This window comes from Fonsecaea nubica (genome assembly GCF_001646965.1).
Source record: "Fonsecaea nubica strain CBS 269.64 chromosome Unknown Scaff6, whole genome shotgun sequence".
Lineage (NCBI taxonomy): Eukaryota > Fungi > Ascomycota > Eurotiomycetes > Chaetothyriales > Herpotrichiellaceae > Fonsecaea > Fonsecaea nubica.
In genome coordinates, this window is record NW_019173679.1 from 115,968 (window position 1) to 130,296 (window position 14,329).

At 53.8% G+C, this 14,329-nt stretch overlaps 6 protein-coding genes across 6 annotated transcripts; 3 read left to right on the plus strand and 3 right to left on the minus strand.

The window, feature by feature from the left end:
• Window positions 1-560: 560 nt before the first annotated feature.
• On the plus strand, window positions 561-3,155 carry AYO20_01441 (hypothetical protein; the record flags this gene model as incomplete). The annotated part of the gene is made up of 2 exons (XM_022639747.1): window positions 561-710; window positions 801-3,155. 2 exons carry the CDS (start codon window positions 561-563, stop codon window positions 3,153-3,155), a joined length of 2,505 nt encoding a protein of 834 aa, XP_022504135.1.
• Window positions 3,156-4,463: 1,308 nt separating this feature from the next.
• Window positions 4,464-5,832, minus strand: AYO20_01442 (hypothetical protein; the record flags this gene model as incomplete). Its single annotated transcript, XM_022639748.1, has 2 exons — window positions 4,464-5,590; window positions 5,649-5,832. 2 exons carry the CDS (start codon window positions 5,830-5,832, stop codon window positions 4,464-4,466), a joined length of 1,311 nt encoding a protein of 436 aa, XP_022504136.1.
• A 791-nt stretch (window positions 5,833-6,623) lies between these two features.
• AYO20_01443 (cysteine desulfurase, mitochondrial) lies at window positions 6,624-8,375 on the plus strand (the record flags this gene model as incomplete). The annotated part of the gene is made up of 2 exons (XM_022639749.1): window positions 6,624-7,745; window positions 7,953-8,375. 2 exons carry the CDS (start codon window positions 6,624-6,626, stop codon window positions 8,373-8,375), a joined length of 1,545 nt encoding a protein of 514 aa, XP_022504137.1.
• A 171-nt stretch (window positions 8,376-8,546) lies between these two features.
• On the minus strand, window positions 8,547-9,302 carry AYO20_01444 (hypothetical protein; the record flags this gene model as incomplete). Its single annotated transcript, XM_022639750.1, has 1 exon — window positions 8,547-9,302. One exon carries the CDS (start codon window positions 9,300-9,302, stop codon window positions 8,547-8,549), a length of 756 nt encoding a protein of 251 aa, XP_022504138.1.
• A 936-nt stretch (window positions 9,303-10,238) lies between these two features.
• AYO20_01445 (hypothetical protein) lies at window positions 10,239-12,114 on the plus strand (the record flags this gene model as incomplete). Its single annotated transcript, XM_022639751.1, has 3 exons — window positions 10,239-10,291; window positions 10,348-10,502; window positions 10,553-12,114. 3 exons carry the CDS (start codon window positions 10,239-10,241, stop codon window positions 12,112-12,114), a joined length of 1,770 nt encoding a protein of 589 aa, XP_022504139.1.
• Window positions 12,115-12,543: 429 nt separating this feature from the next.
• AYO20_01446 (hypothetical protein) lies at window positions 12,544-14,181 on the minus strand (the record flags this gene model as incomplete). The annotated part of the gene is made up of 1 exon (XM_022639752.1): window positions 12,544-14,181. One exon carries the CDS (start codon window positions 14,179-14,181, stop codon window positions 12,544-12,546), a length of 1,638 nt encoding a protein of 545 aa, XP_022504140.1.
• Between the last annotated feature and the right edge of the window lie 148 nt (window positions 14,182-14,329).

A 14,329-nucleotide genomic window follows, 5' to 3' on the forward strand; every position in this document is an offset into this window, starting at 1 on the left:
TTTTTTCCATCCGCATACACTTGACTCCCTGGAAATGCAAAGAGGGGAGGATCAGGCGTATATTTTCCTGCCTTAGGCCTTTTCCGAAACTAGTCTTACACAGCAGCTTACATTGTAGTCGACCGAACAACAACCATGTGTCAGGCTTTTTTGGAATCGGGCTCCGTCTCTCCCCATCGTTCCTTCTTTGCTCGCCACGAATGTCTGGCGCGGAAGATTACGACCGGGACGATCCATCCATAGGCTGGCCCACTTGAGGCTCTGTCGTCGTCCGAAAGTTCACCCCCCCCTCCCCCTCTACCCTACCCCCATGGCTTCCGGCTTCTCATATTTTCATCAACGACTGAGACAAGGAAACATCACATCTTTCAGCCTCATGACTTTGCCCTGCTTCTGCTCCTTCCACGCGGTGCCTTGGATGTGATAATGGTCTTGTGTTCCTACTGTTCTCAGCCTCTCTTGCTCTGCTGCCGTCGTTACCTCATGCTCACGTTAGAGGTGATTTCCATCTCTACACCACTTGTTCTGCGTGGCTGCCGTTGCTGTCGTCGACGAAGGGCATGTTCTCTCAGTTCGTCCAGTTACCGTTCGATGTGCATCATCAAATCGCAACCAGACTCGACGTGCGGTCGTTTGACAAGTTGGCAAAGACGTGCAAGTCTCTACGGCGACATCTCCAGGATGAGAATACCGCAAAGCATGCCATCCAGGTAGGCACAATTCCACTCCTCTGCCTAGGGGGGCTTTCATCTATTCATCGGTAACCGAGCCCTCCCCCTTCGTGGCTGACCGACAACCAGGCAAGTCTGCGACATTGTCTCTGGGTACAGCTTTCCCTGTCTCCCGCGGCGCCCGGTCCGAGACAGACGCTGTCCCGGATCATCGACTCTCAGTCGGCCTTGCAACAGGCGTTGCCCTATTCGGCATGTATTATAGCATATGCCAGCAGCTTTGCGTATTCTTTCGGGATTTTGTGCTACACGACGGCGAACGGCCTGCGGATTCTGAACTTCAACAGCCGTCGAGCCACCGAGAAGGTGCTCGACAGCAGCGTCTTCGCCCGGGAGATCAGTGTCACGACCAGGGGAGAGGAAAAGACGGTAGATTTGCAGTCGATCAAGTCGGTCCAGGTGCAGAGTTACGCCGCGGGCGTGGTGGTTCTCCTGTGTGATTTCGGGCCTTTTGGCCAGTATATCTTTGCCTTGAATATAGCCGACAATAAGACATCGTCCACTCGCTTGGAAAATGGCGGCGGCAGCGGGGGACGTCACCCCCGTGTCCGGCTGTGTATCCCCGTCCGGTCCAGCAACAAGCTGTTCGTCCGCAATAATGACCGCTTCGTGGTGCTAGGCTCGCACTCGGCGATGGGCAGCCACAGTCATCACGAGTGGCTGCTGCACGTCTACAGTCTGGAGACGGGCTTGTCGGTGACGGGGCAGCCACTGCAGCTGCGGGACTTTCACGGGTCCGAGATCGGGTCGACGGCCTGCTTCACGGTCCACCAGGACGAGTTCTACGCCATCACGAGCCAGACGAGCTTCGAGAGCGAGGAGGTCGACTGGACGAGCTACTACCACGTCGTCAAGTTCCGGCTAGACGATCCGGACCCGGAGCTGACCATCAAGCGCATCTGGAGACGCCAGCATCTGGAAGGTCCCATCAACGACGCGTGGAACGACCTGGGCTTCCAGATCGACCACTCGACGGGCGAGCTTTTGGTCGTCGAGGGCCGCAAGGAGTGGCTCAACGGCGGCAGCCGCTCCATTCGGACCTACTACTCGCAGCCCATCAGCCGCGCCGAATTCAAGGACTTGAAGACCGGGTTGCGGCATCCGCCCAACGACCGCCTCAGCGTCACGCTCGATGAGCACAGCAACAGTCGGTGGGAGGAGCCCATGGTGCGCATAGAGAGGTACGTGCACGAGGAATACCGAGTCGATGGTACTAGTGAGCCCACGCCCAAGGAATACATCCGCGCCAGGACTAAGTGGAACGGGTATTCGTTCAACGCGCAGGCCTTTGTCGACCTCGTGACGGACGAGGCGACCATGGAAGGCGAGTGGCGGCCGCGGCAGCGCATCAAGTTGCGTGTGGTCAGTAGACAGGAGATTAGCCCTTTGGTCGAAGACGCAATGACCATGACAAACGAATCCGTGGCTTTGGTGCTTCGCAAGCGTAGACGCGATCGCGAGGGCCAGGAGTTGGAGGACGGAGAGCGCGCCTACACGCCGAGCAGTATCTCTTTGTGGCCCCCTGACGACGCACCCCAGGGACTGCACGAGGTCCTCTGCCCTGAGGGCCGAGCAGGGGACGTCAAAGCTATGCTGGGAGACGAGGGCATCGTGTACATGGCCGGTCCCCCGCGTGAGCCGGGCTCAGCCGAGCGGGCTCTGGTCTTTGTGTGCTTCGACCCGACCTTTGGTTTCGAGGGGATGCAGCGGCTCGATGGCAGTCCCGCGTGGCCGAGATCAGAGAGGAAGAGGAAGGTGACGGAGCCCTGCCACGGGGTCAACGCGGCGCAGGAATCTGACAGTTTAGACGGGAGGCGACAGAGCCAGCGCAAGGTCAATGGCGACGGCGACGGCGATCTCACGGACCACACGAAACGGCTGAAGCTGGAAGCGTTGCTCAAGCTGGGGGAGACGAAACATTCAACTTCATCTCCATCACGGAGTGACGAGCAGGAACTGACCGTCCTCCCACAAGACCAGATCGTCGAACGGGCCCCGAGCCTCTATTCCACTCCCTTGCCTGTCTCGCCCACCAAGGAGTCCTATTCTACGGCAGTGCCCTCTGGACCCGTCGAGTTACCATCGACGGTGCAGCCCCAGACGTCCTTGCTGGCCGGGATCCTGAACTCGAACCCGACGCTCGACTCCAGAGTGCCTCCAGCGCAGTCCAAGTCGCAGTCGGAGTCACAGTCGCAGCTACAGCCTTTACCCTCTCCGTCGCCCTCGCCCTCGCCGTCTCCGTCACAACCCGCATTTTCCGCGCGCCTTTCCAAACCCCTACAAAGCCCCTGTCCCCCGCGGCAGACTGGCCAAGGTCAAGTCAAGGGCAAAGGCAAGGCCTCGGCACCACCTACCGCAGGTCGCCAGACGTGGCGGGAAAAGGCAATGTACATGTCCATTGGCAAGGGATACTGGCTGCGCTGAGGTCAGGACCGTAGACACACTTTGCATATCTGTCTGTCTGTCCGTCTGTATACGACATGGTTTCAACTACACCACCACCACCACCACCACCATAAAGGAGTCGGATGAGGCTCTTCCCTTGGGTGGAACAACCGTCGAGTTCAACCCTCGACCTTTCAAATACTTGAATAGCACACGTAAGAAGCACAAGCACACACACGTATATATACATAAGTAAGGAACCGAAAGCAAACGCGCGGACGGGGTATGAGAGCGAGAAAGAGAGACACAAAGGACGAGGGACAAGGGACGACTTTTATCGGATTGGAGGATTTCTTTCAATATACATTTTTATTTCGTCGTCTAGCCTACCTAGTACGATAGGTTGAACGCATTTATTGGCTGGTTAGTTCGATGGTTTGCTGGCTGGTTGGTTGGTTGGTTAGGTCTTGAAATATCTCTTTTCCACTTTTTTGCGCACCATCTCCCATATATTCAAGTTTCAAGTTTCTTTCGATGGTTGGTCCGTTTCTCATCTCTCTGGTTTCTGGTTTCTGGTAGTTGTCTGGCTCACGTTCACGGGTGATAATGATATCCTCCTTCTTCATGGTGATTCCTGGGTGCAGTAAGGTGACTTGCGGTGCGGTGTGATGCGATAGGATGGGATAGGACCGGAGACAGAGACAGAGAGAGAGAGAGAGAGAGAGAGAGAGAGAGAGAAGCTCAAGACGCGACGAGGCGATAGAAGAATCACAGCTGGCCGAGGGAGAAAGAAACGGCAACACCATGAATTGGAAGCAAACCTCTCACAGAGTCGTGGATAGATGGATGAATGGATGGACGGGATCCATGTGACAAGTACATGTATATTGTAACGCGAACCATACCTCTGAGGAAGGCCTGCATTTTCAAACGTCTGCACAAGTCCCCGAGTATAACAGCTTCCTGACCCCGTTTATACACGCGCCGTCCCCTGTGACAAGCCATCCGCGCCTATGCATGAGTTGCCCTTCTTCCCGGTGGTGGTGGTGCTAAAGCTGCAATGTATACACCGGACATTGACCTCTCGATTACATTAGAGAGTTCAGTCCACGGCGTTTGCCTACTGTGCCAGACTTCGCTCATGTCTCGAAATCCAATCCATCAGACACGTCCACGGGTTACCTCCAGAAAATGCTTCTGACATTCCTCCACAAGGGATTGATTGTCAAAGACCCGAGAGATAGACGAACAGCGTCAGAGTGCTGACAGCGGAGGCTTTAGAGATGCAGGTTGTCAAATGGACATTTCTCTAATTCAGGCGCACATAATTTCCTGCGTGTTCCGTGGTCAGCTCTTCAAAGTCATGCCTTCTGAAAATTGAAACAGGCTACACATACCAGGAAATTGCCCTTCTCGTCCGTTGACTCGCCCCGTCCACCACTCATTCTCGTTCTGTGTCCTCGAGGTGATCTCGATGACGTCCCCGGTCATGAAACTGAGATCTCCTTCTGCTTGCGCCTCGTAGTCATACAAGGCGGTGCAAGTCTCGGCGTTGGGTACACCGCTGAGACGGCTTGGTTTGGGTTTAGGTGGTGGAGGCTTGCCCTTTGCAGCGATGGCCGCATTCAGCGAAGGACTTCCTATTGCAGGGCTGCTGGGCAAACTTGCTGAGCCAGTCGGAGAGTAAGGCGGAGGCGGGTTGGAAACGCCGTCCTCGAGATGACTTGTCCTCCGACTTGCGTAAGAGCTTTTACCTGCTTCCGCTTCCTTGGCTTTCGAGAGCCCCAGTCCGTATCTCGACACTCCACGAGGTTTTACTCCACCTGTGCTCTTAAAGTGCACGATCGAGAGCGCCTCTGCGCGTTCCTGGACATCCCCGCGTTTCATCTCGAATGCCTCCTCAATGTCCAGATTGAGGTTGAAGTACCCAATATTGATGGCTTGCATCTTCTCATGGAGAGTGTAGAAAACGTTGAGCTGCATGTAGTAGAAGGACTGGAAAAGAGGCCGGATGAATTCGGCTTCCAGCGCAAACAGCTTGGGCAGTTCGTCTTTGAGCAAGTTGTTGAAATATTCGTAGTCCTGTGTAGCTTGTTCGACGTCGTTTTCTGCCTTGAAAAGAGCCTTTTCGTCCTTGAGGGTCTTGTCTTTCTTGTCCTGCAGCTTTTTGAGGGTGGCTCGGTGTCGGTCAAAGTCGAGCTGTTTGTGATCGCGCTTGGTATTGATTTTGCGGATAACCTTGATGACTTCGAGTAACTGGTCAGCTGGCGCTATTACTCGCTGCTCGATCATTTCCAACTCTGGCTGCAGTGTGGCCTGTAGTTCGCGCACAATCGACTCGTACTCTTCGCAGGCTCGAATTCCTTCCGGGTTGCCTTCTGGGATGAGCGAGTTGGGGTCGGAGACACGGCCAGATATAGGCTTATAAATCTCCTGGATGGCTTTCGAGAATTCGATCTGGTGGTTCAGCATGCCTGGAGAAGACAGATGTGAGAACAGACGTCAACGGGCAGAGGGTCGTCGAGGATATACCATTGATGGCCTCAAAATACTTTTTCGACTCGTCGTGCAGCTTCTTGGTCTCCTTCTCCAGCTCCTGAAAGCGTCTCTCGGCATCAATGTAGACTGCATCTTTTGTATTATCGCCGATATTGAAGCGCTGCTTAAACTGTTGTGGGGCTCGAGTTATACTCTTTCCCACGCCTTTGAGACTCATTCTGCGCGGTAGTTCTCGCACAGGCGATCAGGTCTGTTACGCTTTCTTCGGTGGGTGTGGAGGTCTCGGAATGGGTTATCCAACAATGCCGAAAGGTAAGGAGGGCGTGTTTCTGAAGGCGTCGCAGAAGAATGAGGTGGAGTGTATCCGGGTGCCTAAAGGTGGTATTAATGTACTTTGTAGGGGAATTATGCGAAGACGGAAGATGGAGGGGCGGTTTGGATGTGGGCAGCAACCGATGGCTGGAGACGGCACAATTCGCTTGGACCAACAGCCTGGAGCGACAAGACGCAATGACGCAGCCAAGTCAAGAGACTGTGGCTGTGCGCACAAGCAGCTCACTGTCTTCCCTCCAGATGTTTGTCGGTGGAGATCTTGTAGCAGAGATAGCAGCGACAGCGGCAGGAGGTGTGCGAAGGAGAATGAGTAGGATTGTGCCTTGTCAACTCACTGGACAATGTCTAGCTGCATTGAGATGGAGTTCAAGGTCGGTGCTGGTAGTGTCTTGCAAGCTGACTGGCGTGCTTACACCCTGTCGTGCCTGTACAAGGATCTCGCCGACATGACCGACCAGGTCCGTCATTTAGCCGGAGCCAACGTGCCACTCGAAGGTTGAAAAGTAAGCAAGACAAGGAGGGAAGGTCTTGCGAAAAATCTAATCTGATAAATCCCCCATCAGCCACACCATCCCGTCAACTAAACTTGAGCAGATTCATCATCGATCTGGACCACCAGATTTTCTTGCTTCTCAACGACCCTATAGTCAGCTGGACTGATTCATTTCCCACAACATGACTGGACCAGCATCTACAGTGATACGGCAGGCTTCTCGTGCCTGCGCTCGCCGATTTTCCAACAATGCAAGCCTTTCTTCACGATCCGGAACTGCTTCCATTGCCTCTTCACACTTCATCTGTCGTCGCAGCTATGTCTCCGAGTCCAAACCAGCCAACGCACAGGTCGCTGATGTCGAGTCTGCTATCAAGGCAGACCAGAAGAAATTTATTCAAGAGAGTGGCAATCTCCCCTCCCAGGTCAAGATGCCCGGGACTGATATCACCGCCGATGCCATGCTGAGTCCCCAAGCTGGCATTCTCAAGCACGCAACCATTATGGATCAGGGTACTCGCCCGATCTACCTGGATGCGCAGGCGACAACTCCAGTTGATCCCAGAGTTCTCGATGCCATGCTCCCTTTCCTCACTGGCCTCTTTGGCAACCCTCATTCTAGAACGCACGCCTATGGTTGGGAAAGCGAGAAGGCCACCGAACAAGCAAGAGAACACATTGCGAAACTGATTGGCGCAGACCCCAAGGAAATTATTTTTACAAGCGGTGCCACCGAGAGTAACAACATGAGCATCAAGGGTGTCGCCAGGTTCTTTGGCAGGTCGGGCAAGAAGAAGCATATCATCACGAGTCAGACGGAACATAAATGCGTCTTGGACAGCTGTCGACATTTACAAGATGAAGGCTTCGAGGTTACATATTTGCCAGTCGACTCAAGCGGCTTGATCAATCTACAACAGCTCGAGGAAGCAATTAAGCCAGAAACTGCATTGGTCAGTATCATGACGGTCAACAACGAGATCGGTGTTATACAGCCCATGAAAGAGATCGGACAGCTGTGTCGATCAAAGAAGGTATATTTTCACAGCGACGGTGCGCAGGCGGTCGGCAAGATTCCTATTAGTGTTAATGACTGGAATGTCGACCTGATGTCGATTTCGAGCCACAAAATCTACGGGCCCAAGGGTATTGGGGCATGCTATGTTAGACGACGGCCTCGTGTTAGGTTGGACCCCATCATCAGTGGTGGCGGTCAAGAGCGAGGTCTCCGCAGTGGTACCCTCGCTCCCCATCTGGTGGTCGGCTTTGGAGAGGCTTGTCGTATTGCCAAAGAGGAGATGGAGGTAAGAAGATATTTCCCTTTTCTGCCGACAATTGTTTGATGATTATACGCTTTCTTTAACATGCATGGCTTTCTGAGCGTCTGGCTGCAAGCACATGCCAGAGCCTTGATTAACATAGCAGGGGTTATGATATTCAACTGCCCAACCATTTACTATTCGGAGTTATTGTTCTGAGGGACAACTGCTGACTTTGGATTGTTCGCACAGTACGATTCCAAACGCATCAACTCTCTTTCCAAGCGACTTGTGGATGGACTGCTTGCGATGGAACACACGTCTTTGAATGGAGACCCTACTCGACGCTATCCTGGGTGTGTCAACGTGTCCTTTGCCTACGTTGAAGGAGAGTCACTCTTGATGGCCCTCAAGGATATTGCACTCTCCTCTGGGAGTGCTTGCACCTCTGCGTCTTTGGAGCCCAGCTATGTTCTTCGAGCTTTGGGAAACAGTGACGAAAGCGCGCACAGCAGTATCCGGTTTGGCATTGGACGTTTCACCACGACCAGCGAAATCGACTACGTTCTGAAAGCTGTTCGTGAACGTGTCACCTTCCTAAGAGAACTCAGCCCTCTGTGGGAATTGGTCCAGGAAGGTATCGACTTGAATACCATCGAATGGAGTCAGCACTGATTGTCCGCTCTTGATGGTTGATGACATTCTGTACAATACCGGGTCACATAGGACGACTGCATGAGCAGAATGCCCTTCCTCTCTCTTTCAAGGCGAGCTGTCTCTGACTCTTCAGAGCAGAGTTCTAAGCACAGGAAATAGCTGGACGCCCAACGACTACTTTTGTTGAAATTATAAGTGGCTAATTCTGGCGGGATCTTTATATCCATAGCCTCGAATCATATTCTTGATACCCCGTCCTTGCTTGGTTGCCTCCCATGCGTCTGTGGTTTGCTCGAAATCGAAAATGGTGGAGATGAGGCTTTTGAGAGGCAGCTTGCCAGCTTCAAGTACGTCCATGGCGACTTTGAAATCCCCTTGGTTGTATCGGAAGGCCCCGTGCATATGCAATTCCTTTTCGCTCATGGCTAGAATGGGGAAGTTGACGACGGCCTTCCCCAGGCCTGTCTGCACACAAGATCCTCCCGGACGCAGAACATGCACGGCTGTAACGATGGAGCTCTCGGCCCCTGTGGCCTCGATCACAGCATCTGCACCGAGTCCCAACCCGTTTTTCTCAATCAGCCGCGCGGCGTTCTTTTCGGGCGAAGCAGATAAATCGGGCTTGAAGGTATTGGACGCGTTGAGGTTCCTTGCAAATTCCAACTTGTGGTCCAACAGGTCGACTGCCACAATCTTCTTTGCTCCAAACAGTCGGGCTACGGCACCACAAACAAGGCCAATCGTGCCCGCGCCGAAGATGACCAAGCTCTGACCTGGTTTGACCCCAATCATTCGCACAGCATGGGCTGCCACAGCAAGAGGCTCCGCAAGGACGCCCTCCTGCAGACTCACCCCTGGCGGAAGCTTGTAACAGAAGTCGGCGGGGATCTTGAAATACTTGGTCAAGCATCCCGGCGTGTCTGGTGGGCAGGCGGCGAATTTCATGTGCGGGCAAAGATTGTACAGCCCTTCCTTGCATCTTTCACAGGAACGACAAGGCTGACCTGGCTCGATGGCGACATTATCACCTGGTCTCAGATGGGTGACTGCAGCGCCGACCGCATGAACCGCTACAGACTAGTGTTAGCTGTTGTCACTGAAGCGCTGGACTGTTTCTGGCAATGGATATTCTCCCTGAGGAAATGCAACTGACTTCCTGATGCCTCGTGCCCCATGACCAGAGGATTTGACTCGGAGACAAATTTCCCGTTGACACCGCCATGATTCCAGAAATGCACCTGAAAGCCATCAGATTCGTTCTTTTGTATGGTACTCGAGGACGTGATATACATCACTGCCACACACACCAACAAACTTGATACGGATTATCGCGTCGGTGGGATCGGTGATTCTTGGTTCTGGTCTGTCCTGGATCTGTGCTTTTCCAGGCCCGTATAGAAACACTGCAGGATTCTTATAGGTCAGCAAATGCAAGTCCTGCTCCTTGTGAAATCGGTGGCGCTACATACAGAGAGAGCCATCACAGGAAGACGAGGTTCTCCAAAAAACTGGTGTGTGCTTGTTGAGAAGCGGTGGGATGCATGAGTGGCAGCATGTGCAGAGGCCAGAGAGGGTGTCGCCTGATCTTATAAGTATGAATCAATCATGGTCATCTACTGGGCCACGTAGAAGAATGCATATGCAAGACTGCAGATTGGATACCAAATGACACTGGATGATGCTTCGGGCCAAGTGTCGCCGTTGCCTGCGGAGAAATCTGGCGCCCACAAACCATCCATCGGCCCGTGTCTCGGCGATGACTCTGTGACCAAGTCGAAAATACCTCTTTCAATATGGTGATGACGGCTTTCTCTCTTTGTCTTCTCTTCTGTTCTCATACTATCGTGAGTCTCCCCTCCGAAAACGCAGCCAGCGGCAAATATGAGCACCGCGTCTCCTGAAAACTCTGCCTCCGAACAGAGAAGTTCCACAGTGTGAACAACCTGCCCCTCCCTCCCACTGTCTACAGCGACTAATCGATTCTACACAGGTGCCACCTCTGTCGACAGCGAAAGACCAAATGTGATAGGCGACTTCCAAATTGTTCCTTCTGTGTCAAGGCCAACGTCCGCTGCCAGTATGTGACCAAGACGAAGAAACGAGGTCTTCGTGCGGGCTATGTCACGCAACTCGAAAATCGCCTGGGTAGTTATATCCGCCCGTCAAAGAGAAATCATTGTCTGACGCTGTGCTAGACACTCTGGAGCAAGAGGTCGAGAAGTTCAAGCACGAACGAACAACGTCCTCGACAACGGCGACGCCACATCCCAGCTTCAGCCCTGCCCTCGCAGCAGCAACGACATCTTCCACCCAACCTGTTGACATATCACCGCCGCAACACTCTATCCCCAATACTCCGTCCGTTGCTCATGTTGAGCCACCCAGATCTAGCAGTACACAGGCAGAATCCGACGCTGCCGCCGCAGACTTGGCGACCCTGACACATGCATATCTCCGTACATTGGCTGACTCGTGGTTCAAGGAAACCCAGCCTTGGTACCCTATCTTGAGCAGGCAACAGATTCAGAATTCTCTCGATGACCTCCCTCTGCCTCTGACACACATAGACGACGTGGTGCTCAAGGCCGTGATTGCGCTTCAGATAGCGTACTCGAGTCATGCCATCTGTCTGGGATACAATGGGAGATACAGACTTTCACAGTATCTCAGGTCGCAGGTTGTGAACGAGGCCTTCTCCAAAGCATCATTGAAATCCCTCCAAGCACTCTTGATCATTGCAATCCTGGACTATGGGTCGGACAACCTTCCCAGCACATTCAGCCTACTTGCTGTGTGCCGTCGAATGTGCGAAAACATTGGCCTTTTCCGAAAATTGTTGAATCAAATGCAGTTGCAGAGCCCTGCTCAAGTCGGCCCTCCGGCGATCGGCAGCAATACCGGGGACGAACTGGCGATCCCCTTGACCTGGTCTTCGCTTGCCATGGATGCCGTCACGACCTTGGGTATCTCGTGGAGGGACGTGTCGGCTGCAGTGATGGACCATTTGTCGAGTGTGGCGTATGTGAGCACGCCGGACCTCAGGGACAGCTTCCGGAGCCACACGCATCTTGCTGCAATTGGCCTGCAGCCTCTCCACAACTTCCTCTATGACCATGAGCAAGGGAGATATGACCAGGCTCAGGGCCAGGCATTTGCCACGTGTGATGAGATCTACCACAACCTTATGAACTATGTGCGTGCGCAGCCCACAACCAGCTATACGCTGTTGGCCGATGGATTGATTGACTTTGATCCCAACCTCATTCTGACCAGCATGTTGTCGCACGCGAGTGTCATTATCCTTTACGCGCGTCTCATTGAAGCGGACGAAACCTCGTGCAACGAGATCCCGCTGCAAAGATGCCTACAGGCGTGCGAGGACATCGTGCTGGCACTCCGCAGCATAAGCGACGCAGACGCCGAACTCAGCACGCCCGTCCTGGGGACTATGCTCTTCGTCGCCGCGCGCTTCAAGCTGGTCATCTATCGCAAGATGCACCAGCAGCGCGAACCCATCTTCGACACGCTCATGCACGGCATCAGCATGTGTGGGCGGCGGTGGTCCGTGGCTCGGCGGCAGGACCTTGTCCTCCGCGCCGCCATCGTCGAGGTGGACACGGGCAATGACTCACTCCTGCCCGCGTCCTTCTGGAATGTCAAGAAGAGTCACTTGGATATCTCCGAGGAGCTGAAGGAGTGGGTCGGGGATCACCAACAGTCGCTATACATCGGCTCGCTGAACGGGCCGTATGTATGACACGCCATTTCGGTGCCAGACTACGATCATCTCAATTAAGACCGGAAAAATTGAGGGAAGCGCCAACATTCTGAACGTCTTCAAACCCATCGAACCCTCTTTCTCGACATCGGGTGTTTGTGTGTTCTCGAGCACAATCCGTGGCAGAAGAAGGTAGTGTCTCCGCCTGGACTTGTCTATAGGAATCGGCGGACGGCCTCGACGAAATGCAGCAGCTTTCATATATCCAACGACAGCCCTTATTTCAAGATACCTCGCAGACAGTCTGATAAATCCAGCATCGTAATCAAACAAGACATAGTTCATCCATACATCAGCCTCTTCTGCAGCCTACCATAACAGCGATTACTTTTCATCCAACATCATATCATATACATTTCCTATTTTCATACAAATTTTCCGATTCATCCGCTATGTCATCGAGATCGTTCAGCCACCTTCAGTCGCGAAATTCACGACGACCGGCCGCCTCAACTGACCACTGGCGAGATTTTCGACGTCCTTGTCGGAGATGAAATCTGGCTCCCTGGAGGCGGCGAGTAAGGTGATGCTACTGAATCCGTCTGCGACGGGACTGTTGTGGAGTACAAGACCCTTGATGGCCAGACAAACCAAGGAAAGGAGCGGGTTCACCGCCAGCAGGAGGATCAGGAGAGGATGCCGTCTTAGGGTCGGCACGGTCTTGACAGTGACGATATTCACCTCGTCCTTGTCGTACCCTGTCAAAGCCCGGATGCCTGCGTTCTGAATCCCAAGAGGCCGGACGATGGTGTTGAGGCTGGATGTGCGTGCCCACGCCATGGCCGCTGCCAGAGCTGGGACTGTGTTGACAGGTTGGAAATACACCGGTTCAATGTCCGTAGAGATCGGGTATGGATAGTCAAAGTCCCCCGCCCGGTTGTGCCAGTCATACTCGCCGAGGAAATTGCTGAATGCTTCTTGGAGGCCGATGGCGTTATTCTGAATGACGGTCTGATTCACCACTTCGTCTGTCTTGACAAACCTGGCCGTGGTCAGGGTAATGTTGGAGGGAGAAATCACCCACGTCACATTGGCGATGCGCCGCGACTGCTCCGTGCGGATGGCCTCAGACTCAAATGTTTCGTTTCTCGTGGTGTTCCAGGCCGAGAAGTACATGGTGGTGAAATTGGTTAGGAAGTTGTCACTCATGCCAGCCCACAGCGCGTTGTTCGCACCACGCACATTGCCGCCATTGACGGTAAAATCGTGCCCGAACTGAGTGGCGACATCGAGCCAGAACTCATCGCTCTTCCTGTCCTCGTCGGAAATGTCGTTGACCTCTGACACGGTTGCGTTGACCGTGGTGGACATTGTTATCGTCTCGCCGTCCTTGAGCCTGCTTTGGATTGCCGTCAGGTAGGAAGGATATGGCGAGTCGACAATTGCGGCAGTCTTGTTGTCGCCCGCGACGAAGACGTTGAAGCCGTATGTCCGATTCAGACCCGGATCGGTCCAGAAGGGCACATAGACCTGGGAGAGGAGCGAGAGACCATCCCCGATCCGCTGCATGCCAGGTGGCGCCGCGAACCCGAAGTACCCAGGACCCTCGTGCACAAGGATGGTGCTGCTCCCCCCGATGAATTGTTTGTACCCAACACTGAGCAGCAGCGGCAGCCCAAACACAATCAGCAAGAACAGGCGATGTACCCAGTAGACGTTGTCTGCGAAGGGATCTTTGCGCATCAGGGCGTCCAGGTCCTGCAGAGTGGGTGCCTGACGCATCCCGCACGCCATCAGGGCGGTGCGCAGGACCTGGCCTTCGAGACACATGCCCATGACGGCGACGAGGAAGCCGATCAGCACGAGCTGGTTTATCTGGCCCAGGAAGATAGCGAAGGGAGTATAGAAGACGGTCAGGAGGGAGAGGCCCAGGCACAGGAGCAGGCTCAGGCTGAGATAGACATCCTTGGGCGGGAGGCGTGGGTTGCTGTGCCGTGACATGGCCTTGACTTGCTCTGCATGCTTGACCGAAAGCAAAGGCGATTTGACCAACGGCAATTGAGGCAGTGTTTTGTTATTGTTGGTGTTGCTGGTGTTTGGCAACATTCAAGCGACCAAGATCTGGGGTACTCGGATGTGGATGTGGGATGTGGGTAGGAGGAGGATAGTTGTTGCCAAAGGGATATGAGATGTGCTACACACGAGTAGTACTGCTATTGCTGGAGGGATGTTATGTATGTACGTATCAAGGGTG